We start from the raw sequence: 20,278 nt of genomic DNA on the forward strand, positions 1-20,278 counted from the left end.
CTGTAGCATTGTATGTGAGTGTCAGTGAGGCCAAATTATAATGCGCGTCACATGCATTGTATTGCATTGCATTGCATTGGACATCAATATTGACCAGTGACGAGCGAGAAAAGGCGTTTTAGCGGCATAATCAACTCATCACGTACTTGTCAGCAATTCTTGTAATATCTTTAAGAGAGGAAACTCTATTAGATTCGGTAGTTTACACAGTCTACGCTGCTCGTCATCAATTATGAACATCTAAGAACATTATTCAGCTTCCAGCTCTATAATTGTACCACTTCATCGTGCCAAACGATTTTCGCCGCCGTCGCCGTCTTAATAGAACCCAAGAAGAAAGGAAAATCATGACCCCGTCGCCGGCTGCTGACGGCCAGCAGCCCATGCCTCAATCTTCCTCTTGCGTTCCTCGACTCTCCTCTCAAATTCAGCCACCTTTGCTAATCGCTCCTTCTCTTCTTCCTCTGTCTTCTTCTTCTCAATCTCCTTCTTGCGCGCAGCCTCGCGCTTGAGCTGTTCGGGTCGGCGTTCAGCAATGTCACGCGGGCGGTAGTCGCTGAATCCCTTCTTCAAAACAATTTCAATGACCCAGCATAGCGCATAGTCGACAACCATGACTGTGGTCATCTTGGTCTTGAACTCTTCGGTAAACGGCACAAGCTTCATCTGCTCATTGATTTCAGGCATGAGCTCCAGGGCACAGACAAAGGCGAGACCAGACACGCCAACAATTCCGTAAAACATGGCCCTGTTCTCACGAATACCTTCACGGAATGGTCGACCCTGGTAGTTGATGGCGAAAGTAGAAATCTGCTGAATAAGCTGAAGCAAGTAAACCGCAGAGTTGAGTAGCGATGGGGCGAATTCGGCTTCCAGATCAATGTCTCCTGAGCGTCTATAGCAAAGTCAGTAAATCATGCGATACCCAAGGAGATGCTTGGCACTTACGGATCAATCTTGTCGCACAAACGAGCGATATAGATAAGAGTGACAATGTGAACGGCGAACTGGCCAAGAATAGATCCAATGATGTAGACGTTGAATATGTTTGGCTGAGGTCGCTCTTTGCTAAGTCCTTCCACGACTCGAGCTCTCGAAATGCTCAGAAAACAGACAGACATGAGCATTCCACTGATGGTATATTGAGTGTCGCCAAATTTGATGCCCTCGAGATACAGAACGGACAGGGAGTAAGCGCTAATGAGGCAGTTCAATGCGAGAATCTTGTACATTTGGATCGTGGCAACAAGCGTGCAACGGCCCTGACGGATAATATTAGGAATAGCAATAACATCGCGAAGCTTTGAGGTGAATGGCGCAGCAACTGAAGCATCGCCCAGTTTCAAAGTCGGGGGTTCATCATCACCCATCTCAGCTTCCATCATGCTGGTTGTCAGCTTATCAGCCAAGGAGGCGGCTTTCTTGTTGACATCTTGTTGGCGATTGCTCAAGATGGTCTGGGCTCCAGGAGAGGTAATGGTCTCCACGGGATGACCATGCTGTTTGATGTATTCTTCGGGCGTAATATTCTTTCTGGAGGCCTCGCGCTCAATCGCCTTTTGATAGTTGGGATTGGTAGGTCCAGGAGGGTAGAGGTGAGCGATAAGGACGGGAACGGGAGGCGAAGGTTGATTGAATCGGTTCATGAGCTCGCACTGCTTCTGATACATTTCCTTGAGCTTAGTGTTGCGAGCATGTTCTGCAATGCGGGTCAAATCTTCCTTGGTACCATTGAGGAGAGCAACACCAATATGAGCCTGCTTCAGAGCCCCGACATCGTTGGTTCCGTCACCGGCCATCAAGGTATAGTAGCCCATATCCTTGAGGCCGAGAAGAATGTCTTCTTTCTGCTTTGGCGATACACGAGCGTAGACCCAAGTATGGCGGAGAAGGTCGTACCATCCAGCCTGATCTTTGAACTTGGCAAGAGCGTATCCAGTCACACAGATATCCTTGTTCTTCAGAATTTCGGGATCGATTGGCTTAGAAGGATCGACGTGAATGCTGGTTTTGTCGTCAACACTCTTCCAGATAAGCTTCTCGCCGCCGGCATTGTCCTCAGGGGCATCCAGAATAAGAACATCTCGGTCAACAATTTCGACTTCTCGAGCGACGTGGACAGCGGTCAGAGGGTTGTCACCAGTGATCATGACAACACGGTGGCTACTCTCGTTGAGCATCTGTACAGCCTCTTTAGCATCTTCTTTGAGGGGGCAGTGAAGGACCAAAAAGCCAGCAAATGTGAGATCGGCTTCGACCTTCTCTCGCTTCAAGTCATTGATTTTGCTTGCACCCAGCTCGGAATCAACGGAGAGCTGTTTGTATGCCAGTGCGAGAACTCGGGATCCCTTGCGTGTAAAGAATTTGTAAGTCTCCTCATAATCGGCGGGCACCTCAACCAGCATCTTCTGAATTGTCTCCGGAGCACCCTTGACGCCAGCAAATGTACCTTTGATCTTGTGACCGGTCCTTGTGTGTACGCCATTGACAAACGCAATAGAGCTTTGACGCTTGAGAGCCGAGGAGAATTGGAAGCGGCGCTTGATGTGAACATTGCCCTGAGTAGCACCAGCCTTGGGAGTGCTTGAAAGGAGGTCGTTGCGGCCAAGGCCCCAGCCAAGAGAAGTAAGAGTGGCTTTCTCCATGGGGTCTCCTACAACATCGCCTTCATCCAGTCGTACCAAAGCATGGGCAGTAGCAAGTACCAGCTGCGTCTCCAGGCTAGCTTGTTTCACATCGATAATGGTAGAGTGAGCGCCGTCACCTTCCCGCTTGTCCTCAACATCAGTGTGGTTCAGGCCCAATCCAGCAATACCTTCGACGACCAAGTCTTCGCCAGTAAGCGTTCCTGTTTTATCGAAGCAAGCAATGTCAATACGTCCAGCATAGGGAATTCTGAATGGCTCAGTACAGAAGATGGCTAGCTTTGAAAGGGCCGCCAAACTAGTGTTGACTGCGAGACTAAGTTCCATGGGCAACTCTGGAGGCACAACACTGGTAACAATCAAAACGCAGTCTAGCAAGAGCTTGGAGCGTTTGCGGTCCCTTCGCACACCTTCATCCCAGACGTACCATGAGGCCGCAATCGCAAAGATAAGAAGGAACAGAATGAACAAGAGGGCCTCAAAGTTGTTCGCGGACACGCGCTCAGTCGAGTAAATCATGGTTCGAACCAAGCTACCTTGCGAAGTTTCGAAACCGGTCTTGATAACAACAGCCAAAGCTCCGTTGTCAGGGGCAGGAGGGACACCAGAAGCCAGTTTGGGCTTCTCCTGGTCAGGGTTGCCGTGAGTGATTTGGAGGATTTTGGTGCCGCCCCAGAGGAAAGCGTTCTTGTCAAGTCCTTCAGTATCAAGTAGAGCATCAGCCGGGCGCAGCTGGACTGAATCTTTCAGCAAGGGGGTACTCTCTCCGGAGAGCATAGCCTCGTTGACAATCGCAGTACCCTCAACCAAGATCATGTCGCATGCAACACCGCTATCTTCCTTTGTTCGACCAACTGACACGAGGTCTCCAGGCAACAGCGCATCGCTCTGGACCTCGATCCATTTGCCAAGGCGGTAAACCCAGACATCATAAGGCTTGATGCTCATTCCACGAAACTCGGTCAGGGTGCGCTGGCGCTGCCAGACAACGGTACTCTCAAATGCGACAAGCATGAAAAGAGTGAACAGCGAGTAGTACCAGTATTCATCAAGCATCCACAGGCCGACACAGAAGATCTGGAACACAAAGAAAGGCGCGACGGCATGCTCCTTGAAGAGCTCTGTAAATGTCGGGACGGGAATGTCGAAAGTGTTCATACCATAGTGTTGCTCGATGCGGGTCAGCTCGGACTGCTTCTCGATGCCTCGGCATGTTTGGAACTCGCCAATGGTGGGCTTGGGCTCGGCGTCGATGGCATATCGGAGGCAGCTGAAGGAGTTTGTATCCGGATTGTAGAGGAAACGGCGCTTCTGGAACAGGAATGAGGTGTTGGTCTTGCCGCCAACCTATAGAGAATAGTTGTTAGTCGCCGAAACGATACAAATCCCTGAAACTGCCAATCAGACGCACCTTATCTCGCACCAGCTTGCAGATTTCGCCAGAGCCGGCGTTAGCGATAGGAAGAACTTTGATCAACAGGGCATCTTGGACATCCTTGGCCTTGCTTGCGGTGAATCGCGCATCGAGAGCCACGCTCCAGTGCGTGCTCAGCCAGACAAGAGACTGGGCCGTGATGATGGCTCCGCACCACACAAACGTCCATTCCGAGCCGCCAATGTGCTTCTCGTAGAGATCCTCGGAGAGATAGAATCGAAGAAAGATGGGCCAAACAATGGCAAAGGGCCAGATGTAGGCATGGAAGTGGAATGGCAGCGGACGAAGCAGCTCCGCATGCTTTATCTGCGGATTGTCCACGAGGGCTGCCATGGCAGGCAGACTTGGAGGCGGGCGGTGCCTCCAGGAGGAAGATGGAAAAACGATGCAGGCGAATTAATGCCAGCTTTCTTCAATCATCCAAGAAGAAAGCAAAACCGCAGACAAAAAGGTCTGCCAGACGGAGCTCGTCGGCGGAGTTGGAGGAATCCAAGCGATCTGTACTTTTCATAGCGGGCATTTGGTGGCGAGACATTGGCTGCCAGGGCCTTAGTCAGCTATCGCGATAAGGAGTACCCGCACGTCATTCAATCCCCGCCTAGAAGAGGACGCTGAGTGCGATTGGCTTCTAAAGGATTCTGAGAGTGAAAATACAAAGAAAAAAGAAAGAAAGGGAGTGAAAGGGTGGGGGGAGGAGATTGGTATATCACGTGGAAGTATTTACAAAGATTGACTATTCAGAATTCGGGGTATCTGTGGCTTTGTTGATATCGAGTTGCTGATCTGCATTGAAGTTCTCCTATCAACTTACACCTATCTTTAGCAGCAAAGCGAGAATACAGCTGACCAAGCAACGTGATATCTGCACAAGATCACTTAAACCATCTTTTATCATCTCTAAAATGCCTTATCACAAATGTTTCTACCGTGGACTAAGATGTTATTTACTAGAAAAATTTCAACCCATAAATCACCTTGTAGGGTACCGCTACCAGAGCAGTTCCTCTATATCATCCAGCCTACCTAGGCCCTCTGATTCAACATTGCGAGCATCTGCCTCAGCTGTAAGCTCGGAAACTGTCTCTAAAATTAGGCCTCTATCCTCTTCTTCATCTGCATCCATCTCTGTGTCTTTAAACACCCTGTCAACGCTCCTTGGAATAATCCTGCTCGGCGCCTGTAAGAGTGCATCTGCCGCCTTTAGTCGTATCATGTCGTACAATCGCCTATCATACGTCAAGAATGGCGAAATTATTTGGTACAAAGCATGTAGAAAATCAGCTGGGCCGCATTTCCAGCTCTCTCTATGCGTCGCATAATTTGATCCGCGTCGAGAATTGTGAGTGCTGGGTAGAAGAGAACGGTTGTAGGCGCTCGTAGTGCATAGTATTACATCCGCCAGCGTGTTTGTGACTTCGAAAGACTTAATCAACTATATTCGCATTAGTTTGAGGTTAATGTATCGAGATCCTTTATAAGTTCATATAGATAAGATGTCTTACCTGATCTCTTCCCAATGATGTCAACTGTTCCGTAGAATTCATTGTGATAGACGTGAGGAACTCCTGAGCTATTTGGGATGGGAAGAGGAAAGTCATTGAATCATGCTCAGCATAGGATGAAAGTAGACTCCGAGACATGGCTTGCTGCCAAAGCAGAACTCGCATCCAATGCCTTGTGATAGTATAATCCGCTTGTTGTACTAAGTCATACTCGGAAAGCTTTGGAGTAATCGTCTTCAAAGATTCCTGAACTGTTATAAGGCGATATTTTTCAGAATGAGGCTGAGATGTTTCATGCATATAGCGAGTGGTACGGTAGAAGAAGGCGTCAAAGGCTACAAATAACGTGGCAAGTTCGACCAGCCCCTTTCCATATTTATCAAAATCATCCAACTTGGCAGACGGTATCTGGACTGTATCGAGTATAGAAATGGGAAGGTCATGTTGAATAGCGTAGCCTCTTTATTCGTAGTTCAGAGCGTTAGCTATCGTGCTTCTTCGAATGAATATAGAGGCTATTATGTCAAATTTATTTACCTTTCGCTCACCCACAAGAGGATGTATACTAGACGTTTCTGAGCAATTACAGTGGTTTGGTTATCCGTCCAATCATTCGGAAGCTGGCTCGGTTCAGATTCTATCCGATCTAGACGGAGAAGTCGAGCGATGGAGATGCCCTCTTGCAGGAAGAGCATGGAGGCATTTCTGTTATCCGCTCTTGCGTGGTAGACATGGAGAAAGAAGGACGTGAGAGCCCCTTCTACCGACGGGTTCTCCCGATAGCTCGTCAGGGCGCGAAGTCGGTTGCACTCCTTCTCCAAGTATTCACTAGTGATGTGGGAAGACATATCCTCCATCTCGCCAAGGTTCAGCTGAGCCATAGTGGCAGAACACAGAGCCAATGCCATAATGTAGACATCGTCGATACACAGCAAGCTCGGCAAACTTGCCAAAGTGTTTGCTTCAGCATCCTCAAGCATAGCAAGAAGACTCGAGGCATAGAGGACTGGCCAGACCGGATACAACCGAGAACTGTAGCACTCGATTATCGGCTTGAGTATCGACAGAGCTAGTCTTTCTGTCTTCAAATAGCATGAAGCCGAGACATCTGCCGCAATTCCCAATGAATCCGCATCAAGGCAACTACTTGCGACCCGCGGCTGTCTCTGTCCCTCGGCCCTCCATTTCCAATTGCATCGCTGCGTAAGCTTTGAAGTCTTTGGGCCGCGCTTCAACACCGGCCTCGAGTAAGTGCAATCAAGTGGAGGTTGTGCGTCGAGACATTTGCGGCATGGGCTGCCATTATCGCATCGCGTTTTGCGCTGGACACAGAAATCGCATGACCTCTTGGCCATCAGAGGTTGGGCGAATATGATGATCAAGTTACAAAGGATCACCGGCTCCGGAGTAATGACGGACGGGAAGTACCGCTCTCGCCGGGCAAATGGCGGAGGTTGTTTCAAGACTCACGATGGAGAGAGGAGGTCAAATTTCCGCCTTGAGCCGAGCGTGTCAGACTGGACTCCTCTGACAGTCTTATGCATGAAAAGGGAGATGGCTGTGAGAGCTTTGCGTTGCTACCCCACGTACGGCTATCGAGCGGGGGACGGTTAGCGGAATAAGCGGGAAGACGGCGGGAGGCAACGCGGGAAGATAAGCTGTAGACAAAGCGGGAGGAATTTGCGACGATCAGCAAATGACAAGTTCTTCTGGTTGTGATGGTGATGCTGTGATGCCGAAACAACCCATTGCAGCAACCGGGCAGTAAAGAGGTCCATTCTTGGAGCCTTGATTTGAGCTTACAACCACTTTTGACAATGTGGTTATGCAGACTGATTCCAATCTAAGTGGATTAAACGTTGGTACTACATGAACTAAGCGTTTCACCGGAGTACATTGCACTCGAGATACCGTGCTTCAAGCGATAACACTACTGGGAAAACTGGAACTTTGCCATACGCCTTGGCTTCCAAATCCATCAAGTAATTCGTATTCACGTAAAATGCGACACTGTGGCCGCATGTAATTGATACTGCCGATCTGGACTTGCCTCGCCCGGACTAATGGTGGACAAACTTGGCGGGGAAAGTTGGGGAAACCTGATCCCACATGACGAAGCACACGTTATTCCGAGCGGGCAGAGAGATCATTGGGCTTTTGAAGACAAAAGATGGTTTTAGAATCTTTCATCTTGAAATATATAAATGATCAGTAGTTGTCGGTCGCAAAACCAAAGTAGTGGTCCAACAAGAAGACGAACCAAGTAATTCTCTCTATACGCGCATTTTCTTTATATACAACCACTTCATCTATCTATACCCACTCAACACTTCACAACAATGGTTGCCATTCCCAAGACTCAGACCGCAGCTACGGTCCCAAAGCTGGGCGGGGGTGTTGTCTTTAAGCATGACTATCCGGTTCCCCAGCCTGGTCATAACGAAATCCTGGCCAAGATTCTCTACTCAGGCGTTTGCCAGAGCGGTAAGACCAAACTCAGCTCAATTTCTGCTGAATCTTAATAGCACGCATTCATTAGACAACATTTCTAACATTCCGAGCAGATCTCCACACCCAAGCTGGCACAGCGATGTCAGCAGATGGATCATACATCCGCAATGTCAAACTACCCCATGTAGGAGGACACGAGGGTATTGGCCGTATCGTGGCCCTGGGCCCTGGAGTAACTGAGGATATCAAAATCGGCAGCTATGTCGGCGTCCCGTTTATAGCCCGTGTTTGCCGTCGGTGCAACTATTGCTTGGCTGCAAAAGAGCAATATTGCGCTAAGCAGTTGAACCACTTGCATCACAGGGATGGAAGCTTCCAAGAGTACATTGTCATCGGTGCTGATTATCTAGCGGTGCTGCCTGATGATATTGACCCGGTTGTTATGGGGCCCATTCTCTGCGCGGGAGTGACTACTTATAAGGTAAGCCGCAGATCAACATGCAGCCAAGATCCGATTTGGCCTTTATTAACAATGAGATTGAATAGGCAGTCAAAAATGCCAATGTCAAGGCAGGCGATTCTGTGGTAGTTGTTGGCGCTGGTGGTGGACTGGGTCATCTTGCAGGTAAATTCCGAACAAAAAGAAAACCTCCTTCCAGATTGATAATGGCTAATTTGGGCATCAGTTCAATACGCATTGGCGCAAGGAGCTATTGTCTATGGTGTAGATGGTGGTGCCGAGAAAGGAGAGTTCCTGAAGTCGTATGGCATCCACGGCTATATCGACTTTACAAACACGCCTGATGTTGTTGCGAAAGTCAAAGAGCTCACAAATGGCGGAGCTGACGCAGCCATAGTGGTAGCAAACAACCAAAAGGCTTATGCTCAGGCCGCGGAGATGCTTACTATCGGCGGAACGCTCAACTGCGTGGGCCTTCCCCCGGACAAAGTCTATCTTCAAACTACTGTCGCCACTATCGCGCTCAGGGCCCTCAACATTACAGGTAACCTGGTTGGATCGCTGAAGGAATGTCTAGAGGCTGTTGAGTTTGTAAGAAGAGGTGTTGTGAAGCCCAAGGTCGTTGTTCGACCATTTGAGGACTTGCCAAAGATTTACGAAGAGCTTGTAAGAGGCGAAGTTTTGGGACGAATTGTCCTCAAAATTGCAAAGGACGAGTAAATAAAGCCTGCAATTATATATCCAATACGAGAAGAGACCTATTTTGATAAGTTGTTAAGACTTTTTGCATCATTTTAGATGGGTAGAAAAACTATCTATATGCTAGACGTAAGAAAATAGTTTCGGATACATGATTTGAAACATCTATCCGACCTGATTGTCTAGATACAATACGTGAGCACTAATAGGTGCACAGACTGAATAAAATTCTCTCAATACTCATCTTGAGCATCGCTTTACGTGTAAGATTACCTCCGAGTCAAACAATATATATTACAAATCGGATGTTGGGGAATATAGACTGAGAGTATTCATAGGAAAAGCTCTACGCTCACCTAGGTAACTATTCCAACTAGGCGGATTGCTTGTTAACTTACAAAGCAAGGCAAGTAGCTGATGCTGCCTTTCACGAAGCCACAGAAAACATATACAAAACAACAAACATTTATAATCCAGCCAAGGAAAGTCTCCGCAAACACTTTATATACACAAAAAGGAGATATCGTATATATATATTCTAAACAGGCAATTTTCTGCGAATAATACAGAGCCGCTGCTCGCCGCCATCTCGCACACACGAGGGGTAATTGCTAATGCACCCACATTACGTCGGTTGCGTACAATAGCAGTGGTTTCTAACCCAAGTAAGCTCCCGATGCCGCTAATCAAGTTGCCCGACTCAGAACGCCAGACTGCGTAGCAGCCAGTTGTGCTTGAATTAATGGGCCGCCATTGAAGACATGTGGGCCAAAAGGCGCGCCATTAGAGGCATCGGAGCGCAGAATCTTGGTGATTCTTAATCGCTAGTGGCTGCTTTTTGTAAGCGGTCATGAAAAGGAAAAGCCATTATACATGTGCTCTGAGGAAGTCGAAGCCAGTGAATTAGGTATATAAAAGCCAAGCCAGTGGCACCTGTACTATCCCTTGTCATACATTACAATTTCAAAAGCGGAAAAGACAAGAATAATTACAAAGTGCTACACGCATTATAAGCGTAAGATGTGTCTTGCAACCGGCGATTCCTCATCCACTGAGCGGGCCACATTGACGGCCGCCGCCAGAGCTCTGGTCCCCGATCATCCCGCTGCGCACGAGGCTCTTGACGTTGCTCTCAAGTCTCTGGTCCCGTCGCTCTTCTATCACAGCTTTCGATTGTTTATCTATGCTCAAGCGCTATTGAAGACGCCATCTGCGGGTCTCCCCGGTTCTTTCGAGTCCTTCAAGGGAATCCCACTTGAGCCCCATGTGCTCTTCGTTGCGTGCATCTACCACGACCTGAGCACACTCGAGAAATACGACAGCAACCCCAAGCGCTTCGAGATTGTTGCTGGCGACGAAGCAGTCGCGGTGCTTCTCAAGCACGGCGTGAGCGAATCTGCTGCCCGGGAGGCCTGGCTCGCAATGTCGCTTCACACAACCCCCCATATTCCAGAGAACTTGGGAGGTGCCGCGCAGGCTGTCCGACTGGGCATCAAGACCGAGTTTCGCGGATATCAGCTGGCAAAGGAGGCGCTGTCGGAGGAGCAGTGGAGGATTATCAACCAAGACCTGCCGCGTCTTGAGATTGAGAAGGATCTGGGAAATGCACTTGCGGAACAGGGAATTCGCAATGAAGAAAAGGTGCCCAGATTGACATGGGCAGGCGAGCTTGTGAAGTGGGCAAAGGCAAACCCGGGCTATGAAGGCGTCAACCAAGGGTTTTAGGGCAAAAGCCAAAAGATGATTATATCCTTCGACTCCGCACCTGTATATAAACCAGATCTCATGGACCCAATAAGAAACCTGACAAACGATATAGTGCCCGATTGGGAATATATGAATGGATGTTGCATTCAGCTGCAAACCCCTCTCATCCAATTACATGGCTTATAATTGAGTGAGCGCAATGCTAATAAGTGATTACATGCAAGTAAGCGCAGAGCGGTTAATCTGTGGCACGGTTTCATTTCATCATAATCGCCAGCATATCTATAGTCTTGGACATTAAAGATTAATGACATGTTGTTTTCTTAAAGGCGCAGAAATCCAATGAGCCGTAGATCCCGCAATTTGGAAAAGGCTAAAACAGCACAGACAACGGCAAAGAGCAAATTACCGAGGCTAGCCGGAGTCGTCAAACTTACAAAGAAATAAGCCGAGCAAACTCTCTCTTCACAGTCTCGTCAATTACGGAGCTGCATTGTGTTATTCTTTCGGTATAAAAGGACACACCAGGGCAAGATGAAGAACGCGGTTGCGAAATTCAGCGGCTATGCCGCAACTCGGGCCGCGCGACCGTTGTCAACCCGTTCCTTTATGACAACCGCTAAATTATCTGCAGCAACGCCGCCACCACAAGCATCGGAAAATGGAGCGATCAATCCGAGATGGCTATCAGATTTACAAGGCCGATTGACAAAATCCCTTTCTCTTAAACTTTCACCTGAGGACGCTGGAACGGTGAAAGATCGACTGGCGTATCTGGACAAGAACTGGCTCGTGCTTTCTGCTGGTCGAGAAGGGTTCTTGGCCGAGCCTGAAAGAAGAGGAGTTGATGGCCACGCAATACAGTGGGGAGATATGGTGAGAAGACCCTATCCGTCTGATAATGCGTTAATCCGAGAGCAGTACTGACTTTGTCTTTGTTATTCTTGAATGAAGGATTTGATGGTGAGTCTTGGAACTATGGGGTGAAATCGTTTATTGCATTGATCTGGCTAATTGTTTGAAACGCAGGGTAAATCGCAGCCAAGATCAGTCTTGTGGTTGTTTCGAATTGCTAACTTTGTAAAGGACATGTCAATAATGTCATCTATAACCGGTTCGCCGAGTCTGGTCGTGTCAACTGGACACGAAAGCTTGCCCAGTTCACGGATCCCAAGTATGAGCAGGAATGGTTTGATCTTATGACACCAAAGGGCATCGGTCTCATATTAGCAAGTATTAGAACAGACTTTAAATTTGTAAGTCACAAATGATTCCTCAATTACAAGACAGTTCCGCCGCGTTGCGCGCCATGATTCTAACATCAGAGCAGCCCATGACTTTTCCGGACCGCATCACAGTTTTGCACAAACTCGTCACAAAGCCAGATTATAGCTCCGATCGCTTCTACCTAGACGTTGTCGTGTATTCGGAGCAGCAACGGCGACCGGCAGCAAAGTGCTTTGAGGATATCGTGGTGTACGATTACAAGGCTGCGAAAAAGGCCCCTTTAAAACCGTTCATGGTTGATGAGTTGCGGGCGACGTTTGACCTGCAAGAACAGCGAAAAGAGGATACAGAAAAGAAGATAGCTGAGTTACATGAGTTTGTCGAGCAGGTGGAGGGTAGCGCTGGTACAGTATAGTAGTTTATCATACGTTACATCTATATAGAGTGAGCTAGAATAGACCGAGTTGAAACGGAAAACGCCCCCAAGCGATAGGATAGAGTGTATGCTGCTACATTTGCTAGGTGATTGAAAGGAGAAACACAAAAACTTCACTTGGAGATGGCAGAATAGGAACCTTTTGTGCTTATAAACATGAGTATCATCAATTCATAGGTATTGACTCATCCCGCAGAGTAGGTTTCAATATATACATGGAGAAAAAGCTATATACATCATAAAAGGCGTGTATGTGCGTAGTAACGAGTGGTTATCGTTCCAGCATCGTCACTGAGCCCAAGAAGGACTTGGGCATATATACTATAATATCGCATCTCTCAATGAGGTGCTATAAGATAGAAACTCCTTTAGGTGGAGTACTGGGCGACGTAGCCAACCTCCATCATGCTGCCGTAGCCACCCAGGGTGTTGCCGTTGGTGTTTCCGGGCTGTTCTCATGTTAGTAATTTGCATAGTGGAAGCCGAACGGGCAAAGAAGGAGATACTTACGAAACTGCCGCCAACAGCGACGTTGAGAATGATGAACAGAGGGCTGTGGGCAAGGCTGTTCCAGACATTCTGGTTGTTGATGCGAGAACCAGCGACCTGGAAGTACTGAGCACCGTCGAGGAAGAAGGTGATGGTCTCGGATTGCCAGCTGCTGGGCGTACGGTCGATCTGGACACGCCAGGTGTGGAAGTTGGTGTTGCCGCCGTTGATGCCAGTGCTGCCGCCGATACCATTACCCTCGTTGCAGATACCGCCGGGGTAGACATCGCAGTGGATGGTTCCGTGGCCCGTAGACTGGTCATTGACCACCTCCATGATGTCGATCTCACCGCAAGAAGGCCAGCCGCCACCAGTACGGATGGAGTTACCCAGCATCCAGAAAGCAGGCCACATGCCCTGCTGGTTGGCCGGAGCGTTGGTACCGAAGCGAATGGAAGCCTCGACAGCGGTCACCTTGCCTGCAGCAGGGGTGAAGGTGTAGGTAGACTCGAGACGACCAGAGGTCCAGCTGCCGCCGTTGTTCCAGGGGACAATCTGGAGAGTGTTTCCACCACTGAGCTGAACATTCTGGGTGCTGGAGGAGTAGGTCTCCTGCTCGCCGTTGACGTTCAGGTAACCGGTGATGATGTTCCAGTTGCCAGTGTTGGGAGAAGTACCGCCATTGCCGGCGAAGGAGTCGGACCAAACAAGGTTGTAACCGGAGTATGAGGGAGGAGCCCAAGCGTTGGAAGCTCCAACAAAGGCGAGAACAGCGGCAGCAATCTTAGGGGACCACATTTTTGCGTATGTAATGATGCTGTATATACAACTTGAGAACGGGGAATATGTACAGAAGACTGAGGCTTTGGATTGAAAGGAGAGACAATACTAGGCTCCTGAGCCAAGAATAAGCTGTGATATCCTCGAGATATTGGTGCTGGTGCCAGAAGATCCGGTAGATGAGAAGACATCTGCGCCTTTAAATATATACAGCATCATGTACTTTTAAATCGAATGACAAAGCCCAGTCTGATCTATGTAAGTTACGCCGAATGACCCAAGTCATACCCAATGCCGTTTTGGAAGGTGAATAGTCTCCAAGAGACTATGCAAGCAAACCACCAAGGAAAAGCATCCACACGCCATCGTCACCCGCGATAACAATAGAGGCCGGGCCGATGATTGGACTGCAGCAGGGGTTTGTAGATGGGCTCGAGCCAGGGCCATTCGGAGCTCTAGTGTGTCTGGCCTCTGAACAAAACAAGCTTCGCAGTGGCCATGCTCCAGAAAGGGGAGACCCATGTCCGGGAGGCGGGCTCATCGGTGGAGAAGCGCCATGAGACTCGATTGGGAGATGGAGGGACATTGCTCCAAGGGCTGGTGAGTAGAGATGCTATCTCGAAGAGGAATCTGCGTACGTCTTCTGACGGAAGGGCCGATAGGCTGGATGGAACACGTGGGACGAGATTTTGTTACAACTCAAGCAGACCGTCGCTGAGTCTTTTCTCATGCGGCCAGGATACAAGACAATAGAGTTTGTGGATTTGAGATTGGAAGATATTGATCGGGACAATCTCCCGCTCCATGCTCCGTTATTCACTTGCGGTTACGAGTAGCGATCTTCGTTGTCAGCTCGATGGTGTGCACGAGGTACGGAATATAGGTCGCGGATCTTAGTTCAACGAGAAACGGAGGAGATCTCCCTCGTGCTCACAGTTCTTGGCCTATCCTATTGAGGAGACTCGGCAGAGAAGATAGGCAAATAGCCTCAAAGGTCAACAAGGCTCCTAAAGGAAGCTTGGCCCGGTTGGCGCCGCGCTCCATTCAGACAGGGGCTTCTATTTGCTACCCATATTTCAATAATTTACAGAACAGGGTGACCGTTGGAAGTAGGGAATAAAGAGTGCAACTGGTAGAACCAAAAAGGCTGGTGCCTGACTATGGCTGTAGCCCTGTTGACCAGGGGTCGTCTGGGGTACAGAGGCTACATGTAAAGTACGCGCGAACTCCTGCTAGGGGGGCCAAAGAGACCGGCGTTTGAGGCGGCATTGACATGATTCGATCGCGCATTGAGCTTGTGATGAAGGAAACACATCACAATGCGCGGCCAGCCACTGCAGATGTCGGAGCCAGATGATGGCCGATCACAGTCATCATGTCCTTCTTCGCGCCTCTCTCGTGAGTGCCCGGTAGTCATCGTGGAAATGTCACGCTGCCTCCAACTAATAGAAAATCCGGGGTTGTTCATCAGCGTGACAGCGAGACATTGCCGCAGAACACCACTAGTTGACAAGGAGTGCTGTTGGACCACACCCTCTTCTCATTCCACGCCCACACGCGGCGCCACTACATTTGCCGCCAGAAGCCATGGGTCCGGCGTGGTCTGGCGCCTCCCGCATTAAGATTAGTGGAGGAAGCATTTGACAAAACTAGTAGTAGTATCCAGCAAGCGAGTGGAAGATTCTCCTGCTGTTCTGATATTACGGAGAGGCTGCTATGTGTAGCTGCCTTGTGGCTAGCTCGGCACGAGTCATCTTGCTGCATAGCTCAGGCTGCTGCATGAGGACTTGACCAGATGAGCACGCTATGCACTAGGCCGGATGCTAAACAGACAGGCAACTTCCATGGCTGGAAATGGCTCACATAGCCGCAGAGCTGGCGATAATAGCCGGCACTTGAGCCTTGGCCGTCTTTGTCTCCGACATATGGCCGTCAGGGCTAGGCGGCATGTGTGATACTAGCAGGTCCTTGATATTTCCAGGCCTCAATGGAAGGATGGCGATGCTTGATTGGTGCTAGAGGGAATACGTCGCTAGGACTGCCGCTACAAGACCAGGGCTCCATCCTCATAGACTCCTGCTGCAAGGGGCTGCTGGATTTGTATATGCCCCCCGGATTTAGTATTGCATATGCTTGCTTGCTTGTGATGTGAGGATACTGCCCCTTCTCCAGACTTCCTCGGCACTTTGAGCCCTCGCTCTCGGTTAAAATATCCCCGAATCTAGCGTCAATGCCGGGACAAAACCAAACGTGAATACAGGAGGGCTGTTGACATCCAAGTGCCACAGCGTATCAGACTCTATTCGTGTACTGCAGGTGTGTACATACATGTAAGCTGTCTGGGACCTGCAGATTACCATCATGCGCTAAGTTTAAAAGGAGAGCCGCCGGGTGAGCAAAGCGCTGCAAATCCCAGATTGTGGCGCCTCTGGATCGGTGGCCCATCGAAGAAGCTGCCACAACAGGCCTTGCATATCGCCTGCCTAGGTGGGCGAGCTGACTACAAGTACCAATATACGCTCTTTTCTACAGTAGTAGGCTATTCATTTGCTGACCTTCCGCACCGATGTATCTACAGTAGAGCGCCTTACGTATCGGTACGCGGACACATGCGGGAACCCGACGATGCGCTGCGTATTGCTACTAGTGCAGTGCAACACATGTTATTAGGTCTCCGCTCCCAGCATCTGAGTTGGGATAGGATTACATGTCCATGTACGAGTTAGTCAGCTTGTCAGCTTAGATGCTCCTTGCAGACAGAGAGTCGCAGCGCAGAGCTCTCGGGAGAGTCTCGCTCTTTACAGAGGTTCCCAGCTGCTTGGCGGCTTATGAGCATCTGTGCCTTTTTCTTTTTTAAGCAGTTCCTCGCATGAGTCGGATCGCAGCCTGGGTCCCTGGCCCCTGAAGCACTATTGCTGCTTACCACATGGTGAATGGGGTTGCTTTATCCAAGGCCTGTTTAGATGATGATTAGTATTCAGTCACAGAATGCAAGTCATTTAGCTGTGGCTTTGATCCTCATCGAGGCTGAACAAAGTTGGACTTAAGGCTATATATGCTGGCAGAGCTTGAAAGAAGGTTCAAAGTGTTCTGATATAATGTTGTGTTTCCCGTAGTTAAGGTTCTAAACGGCGTCTTATCGCCGAAGAGACATCGGCGTTTGTTCTCCATGAACCCCGCGTTTTCTATTTGACCTCACTATGAACGCGGCCATTGTTTGCAGAATGAAGTCATGCGTTAGTTTCGCTTTGTAGCGGGCGTCAGATTTTGTATGCGGGTAACTCGTAGATGTTAAAATTCTTATAGATATAGTCGGGTCACAAGCTCCCTCAACTTTCACACCACTGCAATTCTAGCCTGGTATAGTATAATACCCGAAGGCATTTCACAGCCAAAGCTTTACCATCTTCATCCTTCCCAACCCGGTCTTAGCAGCGTAAAATGTCCGCCGCAGCTGCCGTCTTCGCTCCGGGCTCAACCGCTCTGATTACCGGCGGTGCCTCCGGCGTTGGCCTTGCCATTGCTAAGCTCTGCCGCAGCAAGGGCATGAAGCTGCTCCTTGTCGATCGCAACGCCGAGGCTCTGGAAAAGGCAAAAGCTGAAGTTGGCTCATCTTCATCAGATGTAGCCACTTCGGTCCTTGATGTGAGCAAGCTTGAAGGCTGGGCGTCACTCCGCGACCAAGCTGCCAAGACGTTTGGTTCAATCGAGCTTCTTGTTTTAAACGCGGGCGTGGGCGCCAGAGGGACATGGGGAGATGACGACTACTTTAGAACTGTACGTGCCTGCAACTACCTACTACATATACTAGAGGGGCTATAGATGAAGACAAAGCAGCAGAGTGGTGTTCTCAGCGCTAATATTTCCCACCACTGACAATGGCATGTGCCCTGCACGCTACATAGGTCCTCGAGACGAATCTATTTGGCGTAATCAATGGTATCAACACCTTCCTCCCGGTAGTTCAAGAAGCTGCCAAAAGTCGGCCCACTTCCGTTGTCATCACAGGCAGCAAACAGGGCATCACCAACCCTCCAGGAAACGCTGCATACAATGCGTCTAAATCTGCTGTCAAGACCCTTGCAGAGCATCTCAGCTGGGACCTGCGAGACACCAAGACCAGTGTACACCTTCTTGTCCCGGGTTGGACATTCACAGGCATGGTGAGTAACTGCTACTCCAACATACTTCCTTTTTCATCTCTAGCAGACCAATACATACATAATACCTACCGTTTCTACTATTACTATACATGAAGCTTACTTTCTACTTCCATTCCTAGACTGGGGGCGGCCAGACCAAAGAGAAGCCGGCGGGAGCGTGGGCGCCGGAGCAAGTCGCCGACTTCTTGTATAAGAAGATGGAACAGGACAAATTCTACGTTATCTGCCCAGATAACGAAACCTCCGAGGAAACAGACAAGAAGCGAATGCTGTGGAGCACTGGAGACATTATCAAAGAGCGACCACCGCTTACGCGCTGGCGACCGGAGTGGAAGGAGGAAGCAACAGAGACAATTGCAAAGACTAAAGTCTAAATGGCGAGTTGTCCGCTTGACGGTTTTGAAACGGCCTCCAAGTTGGCCAAAGCGATATATCATCCAAATTGCTATTGGTATACGCAGCTGACACCATAGTCAGTCAGCCGCCTACACAGAGAACCATTGGCGAAAACGCGCCATCAACCAGTCAAACAGTCAATACACAATTTTCATCGTAGCATCTCAACACCAAATCAGTGTAACGTATTACTATCAGCATTCGTCTAAATTAAATTAGATTAGTTAGTGATATATATTGTCAAAAGGTGTGGCGTCATGAGGTTCAGTGCCGGCGTCAATTCGGCGCAAGTGCATGTTCCTACATGTAAGCTAACCCCAGTCAGTTAACTGCTGGGAGATCAAAGCCCCTGGTGTGGCATCATCCATCATACGCACATCCTTGGCATAGCTAAATGAACTTTGGTATTTACTCAGGGGTGGACGAAATAGGCCATTACAAGGTACAGTGTTCCCCCCTGCAATATATTACTAGTTGATGCAAAGTAAGAAGTATAGTTACTGCATAGAGGAGAGGAAACAGAAAGTACCGGATCTCCCCGCTAGCTATCTGAAATAAACCGAGCCGCTTGGACTTTAGCCTAGAAAGCACGGCGGTAATGCCTGGCACTGGGTCGACAGGCTCCCATTCTGCTTCTAGGACCCATGTCAGGGCAAACGACCGAGAAGTTCCGCTTAACTAGAGCTTACCTAAGAATGTGTCTCCTTCTGGCGTTTTCCTATTCGTACGCATCATTTGCCATTTATTCTCTCTAGAATTTGATGCTTTCTTCGATAATTCTTTCAGCTAAAGCAGTCTGTTGCTTATTTGTCTAGATAGCAATATCCGTGACTCACAAGCATACTTCTATTGTTCATGGCCAAGCAGCTTACTTGTATATAGAACTAGAAACCAACACGGGAGTGCTATGTGTATATTAGCTCATCGTATGCTCCCATAAAGATGGCGGGTAATCTTTTATTGTAGGGTACATGTAACTTTATACAGATAGACTTTGCTGTAAAGCTAGACATCATGGTGTGTGATATATCACGAGCCTTGCGCTGGGACTATATGCGGTTTTGGAGCATCGCTTGAATCGCGTAGTTTTAGCAATCAGTCGCCGAAATGAAGAAGTACAGATGTGATAATGGTTGTCAAACGGAATAACGGAGATGTATGTTCAATTAGGCTCCCGAAGCTTCGCAACACTTGATTTAGCTTCAGATCTAAGGTTTCTCAGCTGTGCTTCTAGTATATCGTTGCTACAGACATGGGTCGATGGCTTCAATGTCATAATTCCACCAGCGTTTTAGAACTTGCTAATGCAGTAGAAGTAAGTGAAGTTGTCTTCCAAGAAGTTTTCGCAACTAGGAAGCCATACGTGTTACACTGAAAGAAAGAGTGAGACACTTAGATAATGTATATAAGGTCCACTTGTTTGATCCTATAAGAATATAAGTGCAGTAACTGTAACTGCGGCTAAATTAATGTATTATAAGTTAATGTTTCTGTATTCCTACGTATGTATATGTATTATCTCGAATGGAGGATTTGGGTTTGTTTTCAGGTTAACACTACTGATGTGTGGTTTGTGAAGTATACCGGCAGGATCCACCGTTTGGATCACAAATGTCATACCAAATATGGAAATTAATACGAGTTCTAGAATAACGAAAAGGTTCTAGCTCTCCAGATGCTCGATCAGATCTTTGTGCCGTGTTTGACTGCTACGTGGGGGCGTCGAAGTTAGCGGAAAGCGGAGATTTTATACGAGCATAACGATGTAACACATGTATAAAGACTAAACAAGATAGTCTAGAGAATCTAGATAGCTTAAAAAGCGACTATTGCTATGATATAACTCTTTGTACACGCCACTCAGGCATGTAATCATCGATATACCCTT

The 20,278-nt window shown here is 48.6% G+C and overlaps 9 protein-coding genes across 9 annotated transcripts; 6 read left to right on the forward strand and 3 right to left on the reverse strand.

Moving 5' to 3' along the window:
* Positions 1-150: 150 nt before the first annotated feature.
* On the reverse strand, positions 151-4,650 carry TrAtP1_003066 (uncharacterized protein). The gene is made up of 3 exons (XM_014087668.2): positions 4,057-4,650; positions 949-3,992; positions 151-895 (listed from the first exon to the last, which is right to left on the reverse strand). The coding sequence occupies exons 1-3, from the start codon at positions 4,411-4,413 to the stop codon at positions 346-348; spliced, it is 3,951 nt and encodes a 1,316-aa protein (XP_013943143.1). The 5' UTR covers positions 4,414-4,650; the 3' UTR covers positions 151-345.
* A 320-nt stretch (positions 4,651-4,970) lies between these two features.
* Positions 4,971-7,147, reverse strand: TrAtP1_003067 (uncharacterized protein). Its single transcript, XM_066111735.1, has 3 exons — positions 6,120-7,147; positions 5,583-6,042; positions 4,971-5,512 (listed from the first exon to the last, which is right to left on the reverse strand). Exons 1-3 carry the CDS (start codon positions 6,935-6,937, stop codon positions 5,069-5,071), a joined length of 1,722 nt encoding a protein of 573 aa, XP_065967814.1. The 5' UTR covers positions 6,938-7,147; the 3' UTR covers positions 4,971-5,068.
* A 604-nt stretch (positions 7,148-7,751) lies between these two features.
* Positions 7,752-9,271, forward strand: TrAtP1_003068 (uncharacterized protein). The gene is made up of 4 exons (XM_014087669.2): positions 7,752-8,066; positions 8,147-8,514; positions 8,580-8,658; positions 8,720-9,271. Exons 1-4 carry the CDS (start codon positions 7,922-7,924, stop codon positions 9,211-9,213), a joined length of 1,086 nt encoding a protein of 361 aa, XP_013943144.1. The 5' UTR covers positions 7,752-7,921; the 3' UTR covers positions 9,214-9,271.
* Positions 9,272-9,953: 682 nt separating this feature from the next.
* TrAtP1_003069 (uncharacterized protein) lies at positions 9,954-11,079 on the forward strand. Its single transcript, XM_014087670.3, has one exon. The coding sequence runs from the start codon at positions 10,213-10,215 to the stop codon at positions 10,915-10,917; it is 705 nt and encodes a 234-aa protein (XP_013943145.2). The 5' UTR covers positions 9,954-10,212; the 3' UTR covers positions 10,918-11,079.
* Positions 11,080-11,433: 354 nt separating this feature from the next.
* On the forward strand, positions 11,434-11,826 carry TrAtP1_003070 (uncharacterized protein; the record flags this gene model as incomplete). Its single annotated transcript, XM_066111736.1, has 1 exon — positions 11,434-11,826. One exon carries the CDS (start codon positions 11,434-11,436, stop codon positions 11,824-11,826), a length of 393 nt encoding a protein of 130 aa, XP_065967815.1.
* Positions 11,827-12,208: 382 nt separating this feature from the next.
* On the forward strand, positions 12,209-12,541 carry TrAtP1_003071 (uncharacterized protein; the record flags this gene model as incomplete). The annotated part of the gene is made up of 1 exon (XM_014087372.2): positions 12,209-12,541. The coding sequence occupies one exon, from the start codon at positions 12,209-12,211 to the stop codon at positions 12,539-12,541; it is 333 nt and encodes a 110-aa protein (XP_013942847.2).
* A 389-nt stretch (positions 12,542-12,930) lies between these two features.
* Positions 12,931-13,849, reverse strand: TrAtP1_003072 (uncharacterized protein; the record flags this gene model as incomplete). The annotated part of the gene is made up of 2 exons (XM_014087338.1): positions 12,931-13,011; positions 13,073-13,849. 2 exons carry the CDS (start codon positions 13,847-13,849, stop codon positions 12,931-12,933), a joined length of 858 nt encoding a protein of 285 aa, XP_013942813.1.
* A 480-nt stretch (positions 13,850-14,329) lies between these two features.
* TrAtP1_003073 (uncharacterized protein) lies at positions 14,330-14,667 on the forward strand (the record flags this gene model as incomplete). Its single annotated transcript, XM_066111737.1, has 2 exons — positions 14,330-14,431; positions 14,494-14,667. The coding sequence occupies 2 exons, from the start codon at positions 14,330-14,332 to the stop codon at positions 14,665-14,667; spliced, it is 276 nt and encodes a 91-aa protein (XP_065967816.1).
* Positions 14,668-17,084: 2,417 nt separating this feature from the next.
* On the forward strand, positions 17,085-18,589 carry TrAtP1_003074 (uncharacterized protein). The gene is made up of 3 exons (XM_014087371.2): positions 17,085-17,608; positions 17,737-17,994; positions 18,114-18,589. The coding sequence occupies exons 1-3, from the start codon at positions 17,273-17,275 to the stop codon at positions 18,366-18,368; spliced, it is 849 nt and encodes a 282-aa protein (XP_013942846.2). The 5' UTR covers positions 17,085-17,272; the 3' UTR covers positions 18,369-18,589.
* Positions 18,590-20,278: the final 1,689 nt, after the last annotated feature.

Source organism: Trichoderma atroviride, chromosome 2 (genome assembly GCF_020647795.1).
Source record: "Trichoderma atroviride chromosome 2, complete sequence".
Taxonomy (NCBI): Eukaryota; Fungi; Ascomycota; class Sordariomycetes; order Hypocreales; family Hypocreaceae; genus Trichoderma; species Trichoderma atroviride.

Bases quoted from the DNA above. Each gene is read 5' to 3' on its own strand.
- TrAtP1_003066 (XM_014087668.2), bottom strand. From the start codon at position 4,413: ATGGCAGCCCTCGTGGACAATCCGCAGATAAAGCATGCGGAGCTGCTT. The intron at 3,993-4,056 runs GTGCGTCTGATT...TATTCTCTATAG, and splicing joins GCAAGCTGGTGCGAGATAAG to GTTGGCGGCAAGACCAACAC. The intron at 896-948 runs GTAAGTGCCAAG...ACTTTGCTATAG, and splicing joins TTGTGCGACAAGATTGATCC to ACGCTCAGGAGACATTGATC.
- TrAtP1_003067 (XM_066111735.1), bottom strand. From the start codon at position 6,937: ATGGCCAAGAGGTCATGCGATTTCTGTGTCCAGCGCAAAACGCGATGC. The intron at 6,043-6,119 runs GTAAATAAATTT...CTACGAATAAAG, and splicing joins CTCTTGTGGGTGAGCGAAAG to AGGCTACGCTATTCAACATG. The intron at 5,513-5,582 runs GTAAGACATCTT...ATGCGAATATAG, and splicing joins CATCATTGGGAAGAGATCAG to TTGATTAAGTCTTTCGAAGT.
- TrAtP1_003068 (XM_014087669.2), top strand. From the start codon at position 7,922: ATGGTTGCCATTCCCAAGACTCAGACCGCAGCTACGGTCCCAAAGCTG. The intron at 8,515-8,579 runs GTAAGCCGCAGA...GAGATTGAATAG, and splicing joins CGGGAGTGACTACTTATAAG to GCAGTCAAAAATGCCAATGT. The intron at 8,659-8,719 runs GTAAATTCCGAA...TTTGGGCATCAG, and splicing joins TGGACTGGGTCATCTTGCAG to TTCAATACGCATTGGCGCAA.
- TrAtP1_003069 (XM_014087670.3), top strand. From the start codon at position 10,213: ATGTGTCTTGCAACCGGCGATTCCTCATCCACTGAGCGGGCCACATTG.
- TrAtP1_003074 (XM_014087371.2), top strand. From the start codon at position 17,273: ATGTCCGCCGCAGCTGCCGTCTTCGCTCCGGGCTCAACCGCTCTGATT. The intron at 17,609-17,736 runs GTACGTGCCTGC...CACGCTACATAG, and splicing joins ATGACGACTACTTTAGAACT to GTCCTCGAGACGAATCTATT. The intron at 17,995-18,113 runs GTGAGTAACTGC...TTCCATTCCTAG, and splicing joins GTTGGACATTCACAGGCATG to ACTGGGGGCGGCCAGACCAA.